Source organism: Chrysochloris asiatica, unplaced genomic scaffold (assembly GCF_000296735.1).
Source record: "Chrysochloris asiatica unplaced genomic scaffold, ChrAsi1.0 scaffold00063, whole genome shotgun sequence".
NCBI classification, from domain to species: domain Eukaryota; kingdom Metazoa; phylum Chordata; class Mammalia; order Afrosoricida; family Chrysochloridae; genus Chrysochloris; species Chrysochloris asiatica.
This window is the reverse complement of record NW_006408581.1, coordinates 13,247,899-13,255,034: the sequence shown is the minus strand read 5'-3', so window position 1 is coordinate 13,255,034 and position 7,136 is coordinate 13,247,899. Positions and strand designations below refer to the sequence as shown.

The window sequence follows — 7,136 nt, the reverse complement described above, 5'->3', positions numbered from 1 at the left end:
TAGTGGTTACAAGTCGGGCTGCCAACCTTAAGGACAGCAGTTCGAAACTACCAGCGGTTCCACAAGAGAAAGATGAGGCGTTCTGCTCCCGTAAAGATTTACAGCCTCAGAAGCCCTGTACAGGGTCACTATGAGTTGGAACCGACTCCACGGTACTTAACAACAATATATATATATATATGGCATCCTGGTGTGATGCTGTAGGATAAGCACTGAACTGCTAACTGCGAGGTTGGTGCGAGGTTGGTGGTTTAAATCTACCAGCTGCTCATTGGAAACACTTTGCAAGGTCACTATAAGTTGAAATCAATTCAAATGTACTTAACAATAACATATATAGATATATAGTTACTGGTATGCTTTTAAAACTGATCTTTTTGTTTTAATTTTAGTTTTAGATAGACTTTAAAATTTCTAACATGCTAAAGATAATCTTTTCATTGTTGTATAATAAAAAAATCTTTTATTACATAAGCATATTTATAAATTAATTTTTCTAAAGTTTGACATTTAATACTTTTTGGGTAAGCTCTACCCTAAATCATTCTCATTCTAGTGGTGTTACTGTTGTTGGGTGTATTTGAGTTGAAGTCACTTCATGGTGACCTCATTTGACACAGTAGCACTGCCCCATAGTGTTGTCTGTGAATTAGCATAAGACAGCAATAAATTAGATTTTTGGTTTTTGTTTAATCTATATGAAGCAGATCACTAAGTCTTTCTCTTGCTGAACCTCTGAGTTAATTTGAACTGCTCACCTTTCTATTAACAGCTAAGTGCTTAACTCCTTTACCGCCAGAGCTCCTTTTATCATTTTATTACTGCTTATAAAATAGTATGGTAGTCCTGGTGAGGTGTTGTAGGATAACCCCTGAACTGTAAGGACAAGGTCAGTGATTCAAACCCACCAACTGTTCCTTGGCAACCCTACACAGGGTTGGTATGAATCAGAACACTTAGCATCAACAATAATAAAATATAATATAATCAAAATAAAATGAATACAATACAGAGTAAATAATCAGCTTTTATACATGTTAAATTTTTAACAAAATAACTATATTTTTATTTCATGCTTTTTTATATTTCATTTTAGCGTATTTATTAGTTTTCAGTCCATACTCCTGTGTAGAAATGACTTTATTTGTAAACTCTTAAGAAACTCACTCCTTTTTTTATGTGTATAAGGTGGCTTTTAAAAGTTTGTAGAAAATTTGCATTCTTTTAATTCCATTTGGCATGAAGTCTTTGAAGCCTCCTCATTTAATGTTAGATAATTAATTTGTAATCTAGAAGGAACACTCAGTTCCCCATGTTTTCAATATTGTTTTAACTTCTTTTCTTAAGCACTCAACACAATTATAGTGACTGGTTGTGAGGGTTCAGACACTGGTTGTGTGTTAGGTTGTTGTTAGGTGCCATCGAGTTGGCACCGACCCATAGAGACGTTACGCACAGCAGAACGAAACAATGTCCGATCCTGGGCCAACCTGATTACTGTTGCCACGCTTGAGTCCATCGATGCTTCCACTTGGCCAATCCATCTTGTTGGGGGTCTTCTTCTTTTTCTCTGACCCTCCATCTTACCAAACATGATATTCTTCTCCAGCGACTCTTCCCTTCTGACAATATGTCCAAAGTATGAGAGATGAAGTTTGGCCATTGTGGCCTCTAAGGAGCACTCTGGCTGCACTTCTTCCAAAACAGATCTATTGGTTGTTTTGGCAGCCCATGGCACTTTTAGTATTCTCCTCCAACACCATATTTCAAAAGCATCAATTCTTCTAAGGTCTTCCTTATTCACTGTCCAGCTTTCGCATGCATATAAGGTTATTGAAGATACCATGGCTTGGATCAGATGCACCTTAGTCCTCAAGCTGACATCTTTGCTCTTCAACACTTTAAAAAGTTCTTGTGCAGCAAATTTGCCTAATGCAATACGTCATCTGATCTCTTGACCGCTGCTTCTGTGAGTGTTGATAGTTGATCCAAGAAGAATGAAGTCCTTGACAACTTCAATCTTTTCTCCATTGATAAGAATGTTGTTTATTGGTCCAACGGTGAAGATTTTTGTTTTCTTGACATTGAGATATAATCCATCCTGAAGGCTGTGCTCTTTGATCTTCATCAGTAAATGTTTTAAGTCCTCTTCACTTTTAGCAAGCAAGGTTGTATCATCTGCATACTGCAGGTTGTTATTGAATCTTCCTCCAATCAGGAACTTGGCATGATTGATCACCTTGTACTACACTCACCATATGTAAGTACAAAGTGAGTTAGCACTCTGGAGTTCATCCCCAGGTTTTTGTGTTAAAGAATAAATTGTTGTTGTTGTTAAATGCTGTCAAGTCGATTCCAACTCCTAGTGACCCTAAATAGCGTTTCTGAGGACCAGATGGTGAATTTGAACTGCCAACCTTTCAGTCCACACCAGGGAAGATCAATATAAAGAAGGCCAATAGGAGGAAGCAAAGGAGGAAGGGAGTGGACTGACCTTAATAGAAGAAAGAATGTTCTGAATATTTACAGGAAGACTAGAGCTTGATATGCAGGAGAATGCAAAGGAAGTCAGTGAAGAAGAGAGTGATGAGAGATAAGATTGGAGAGGAAAACCAGTACAAGTTTATAAAATATCTTGAGGACATTGATGAAGAATTTGATTAGTAATATAAATGTAAAATCCTTTAGAATTGTTACTCAGATTTAGTGGAGTATGTCCTACAGATCCACTCTTTGCTCCTAGATTCTTTCTTCCTTATGTATTGTCAATGTCACAGAAAAAAAACAAAAAACAAAAACACAACTGTTTGAAGACTTATTTTTTGTTGTTGTTGTTCAATACACAATGATTTAGAAGATTCATAATAAGCAATGAAACAATTTGTTTTGGTTTTGAAGTAACTACATACTTTATTACATGCATTGTAAAAGGTCACACTTTACGGAATCTGAATTTTTGGGGAATTAAGGATGTCTTTCTTCTTTCATCTAATCATAGGAATGGACTTCTTGTGTGGTACTGTAGGACCAGCACTGGACTGCAAACCACAGGGTCAGCAGTTCAAACCCACCAGCTGCTTCTCAGAAATCTTATTATTACAGGGTCCCTATGTGTCAGAAATCTTTGGCACTTAATAACAACAACATAGCAAATGTCTATTTCCTTTTAAATTTTAATATGAATGATGCTATCAACACAAATGAAACAGAATAGGCATAATGGACAATTGAAAGGAGATAGAGGAGCTAAGGGGCTAAACATTGGACAGCTGTAGTTGTACCAGCTTTCTATTTCCATCTTTAGTAACATCAATATGCATGCACCTAGATTTTTATTTGTATAAATATTATTTGCAGTTTGCGCTCCAGTGTTTATCACAGGGAGCACATTTTCATGTGATTGGCAATTTCTAGTGGTAGTCATCTGTTCTAATATACCATATCCTGTTTTCTTATCTCTATGAATAGAGAAACAATTGTTACTTAGAGTAGATTACTTAGACTCCAGGTGTGGCACTATAGCATAAGCACTGTACTTCGAATCTCAAGGTTGGCAGTTCAAAGCCACCAGCTGCTCCTCGGATACCCTATTCACAATCACCATGATTTGGAACTGACTTGAAGGCACTTAACAACAACAATAATAGCAAGAGTAGGATTAAGATAAAGCCAACCCTTTAAAATACTTGAATATCTTAAAATTCAAGATAGTGAAGTTGTATTATACTTAATTTTTGCATGTTCCAAATGTTAAGAATAATCCTAATGTAGGATGACTATTGAATTGGAATACTAATGATATTTGGAAGCTTGAAGAATGTTATCATTAATCTCCAGGTAAATGGTATCATCCTTAGAGTTGTGCAAGGTTTAAAGAGGCTAATAATAACTCACTCTCTTATTAGAAATGAACAAGTTTGAGACTAATCTCGTGTCTATTTGTATGTGTGCTGTTTAGGGAAAATCGAGGGCTTTGTGTGTAAATTATATGTATTATGGAAAGTATTTATTAGTTTAAAATATACATTATGCAATTAGCTGTTGTTGTCCTTAAGTGCCATAGAGTCAGTTCAGACCCATAGCGATCCTCCCCTATATAGGAACTAACACATTATCCTTCAGCGCCAAACCAGGACTCCTAGTCTAAATCATTACATGAAACCTACCTCTGATTCATTCATTCATTCATTCATTTCTTCAGTACATATTTATTGAACACATGCTATATTCTTGGGAAGCATTAATGAGCAAAACAGAATTCAATTCCATCCTAGAGATGATAATCCAGCCCTAAAAATTAGGCTAAAATAAAACATGGGAAAAGAATATAGAATTCAGGCAATGTTTCCATGAGGTAAAAATGGCCTCCCATTGATATTTAACTTTCTTTCTGACTAATTACTTTACTACTCTGGCACTGGAATGCTAATTGAAAGATCAGCAGTTCAAACCCACCAGCCACTCTCAGAAACCCTATGTTGTTGTTGTTGTTAAGTGCTGTTGAGTTGGTTCTGACCCATAGCGACCCTGTACAGAGTTTCCGAGGCTGTAAATCTTTATGGGAGCAGAAAGCCTCATCTTTCTCCCGTGGAACAGCTGGTAGTTTCAAACTGCTGACCTTGCAGTTCGCAGCCAGATTCGTAACCACTACACTACCAGAAAGCCTATCCAGGGTCTTTGTTAGTCAGAACCCATTCTAAAGCACACAACAACTCTAGTCGTTTATTGTTTATTAGTTATTGTTCAGAGAAAACTCTGAAAATGTTTAGATTATCTTTTCTATTTCCTTAATTTATATTGTTGTTGTTGTTAAGTGTCCTAAAGCCCACTTCTGACTCATAGCTAACCTGTATTGTGTGAGTTTGATTGGCTGATCTTGTGGTTCAAACCGACCTTGAGCTTCAGTGCTTATCCTACAGCGCCACACCAAGACTCCTTAATTTATATAGGTTTGTTCTGCTCTCCTATATTTTAACTCTTCAAGTTATCAGACATTTTGCAATATGAATTTGTAAGTGTTAGAACATTTCACTCTTTTGAATACTATACCCTTTCCTGTACATGTTACAAATTTAAATTTAGATACATTTTCTGTAAAGTTAGGCCACGCCACATAGTAGACAGTTCAGAGGGTTTTACATGTGAAAAATAAGTTTATGTTTTCTTTTGATTTGGACTTTGAGTTCTCCATTTCTTATTTCTGCTTCATTCGAATGAATGTATAAAGTGTGTCCAAGATTTGATTTCCTTTTCTGTTTTACTTAACTGTGTGTGTCTCCCTTTGCAAAAATTTGAGAACTACACTCACATTTTAACATTTAATGATTTGGTTAATCCCACTTGAGGGGGCAAAGGCTATATAGTTCACTGATAGTGATGAAATAACCTAGATGACTTTCATATAAATAGCAACAAATGTGCACAATAGTTACATTACATGGTATATTTAACAACACTGCTAAAGAGTAAGATGAGAGCGCTGTCTTTCTTGATGGAGATACACCTGAGTGCATGCAGAGGAAATTTGGTTCTGCAAGCTTGGAGGAAGTAATTGTCATTCAACAGAAATCAACTAGCTTTGCATATCAGTAAAGCACACCACCTCCTCTTATCGCTTTTCTTAGTGCAGTGCAACTGATATCAAAGTAGCAAATATATATTTATGAGAACTAGAAATGCTGTATTCTTTTCAACCCTACAAATTCAATGTAATTATAAACTAACTTTTAGAGTATGTGGAAAAGATTACCTCCTAAAAGTGCAAATAGAATAAAACCACAAATTGTATAGTATATCAAGGTTATACAGTTTTTATATTCACACGTGTTCCACAAATGCCCTGTCATTAATTATTTTATATTGTTCATTTTCAGATGGAAGACTGTATTTGAAAACTACTGTCATGTACTGAATCTTTCATGGTGAAGAAATTCATGTTATGGTAAAGAACTTTGCAGTTAGCCATTCGTCATTGGAAAGTTTGGAAAAAAATAAAGTCCTTTTAAGGGAACTTCCTCAATTTTGTGTATTAATGTTCTTCAAAAGTTTAAGTATTCTACAAAAAAAAAAAAAAAGTTTCCTGCATTGATTTTCACCTGTGGTTCATGTCAGAGACCTGAGAATGTTTGTAAATGTACAAGTATCAAACTTCTTATAGTTAATAACTGCAACTTTGCTGCTGGACATTTGCATACCGAATTAAAAGCAGGTCAGAATAAGACCTAACTTTGTTTTTTAGTGGAATGAACCAGTTTCCTCTCCTGACAGTTCTGTATCTGAGCACATCAACAGACTCTTATAGCACTGGTCACCCAGACTTACAGAATTATGTCCTCCAGAAACCTGCAAGAACACTTGGAAATGAGTTTGTAGGGGGCATTAAGGATTCCTGGAAAAATATATCATAAAATAAAGAGTAATATTCTGTTACATTCAGTTACAAACTCTCTAACTGTGGGTTTCCTCCTGAAGATTTTCTTTCTACATACTTTCCAAAAGACCAACAAATGGATGTTGACAACAACCCAGTGAAATAACATTTTTTCATATCTAAAAAAGAAGCATTGACTATGAGCCAAAAGGTTTCATTTAAGGTCTTTTTACTTAAAAATAATAATTAAAAAGCTATATATAAATGCAACATGTTCTCATTCCAAACTGGTAGTGGTATATAGAATAAAAAATAATAACAATTGCTTCTTATTCAAACTGTTGGTCACATGTACAGTATATAAAAATAAAACACACAAGGAAGGTATTATGTATGCAGTAGTATACTAGAGTTTAGGAAAATGAAAATTTTAGAGACTATGTTTTGTCACCCTGTTGGTCAGAAAGACAACTTTCTGGTTTTAACGCATGCAGGCATGTAAATATTTGTCCGGAGTCACAATATTAATGAATGAGATCTTACGCATCTGGTGACATCAGAACTCACTGTCGGCCACTTTTATTTGTATATTGAACCCTCGTTAGTGCCCACACTGCACTACTGAAAATGGATTGTGGCTGAGCAGTAAATCAAAACACCAGAAATATTTTTATATGTTAATGTCATATTATGTTAATGTTGCTGAAAAAAACAAAACTTAACAAACCCTTGATGTATCAGTCCAATACCATGTAGCGCTGAGTGA

The 7,136-nt window shown here is 35.5% G+C and overlaps 1 protein-coding gene across 1 annotated transcript in view; it reads left to right on the top strand.

Annotated features, from left to right (window-relative positions):
• The window catches only part of DACH1 (dachshund family transcription factor 1), a 601,285-nt gene extending 594,684 nt beyond the window's left edge, over positions 1-6,601 (top strand). The window contains exon 12 of the mRNA XM_006864308.1: positions 5,874-6,601. Within this exon, the coding sequence (XP_006864370.1) occupies positions 5,874-5,911 (38 nt within the window). The 3' untranslated portion in view covers positions 5,912-6,601. The remainder of the gene's footprint in view (positions 1-5,873) is intronic.
• The last annotated feature ends 535 nt before the right edge of the window (positions 6,602-7,136 follow it).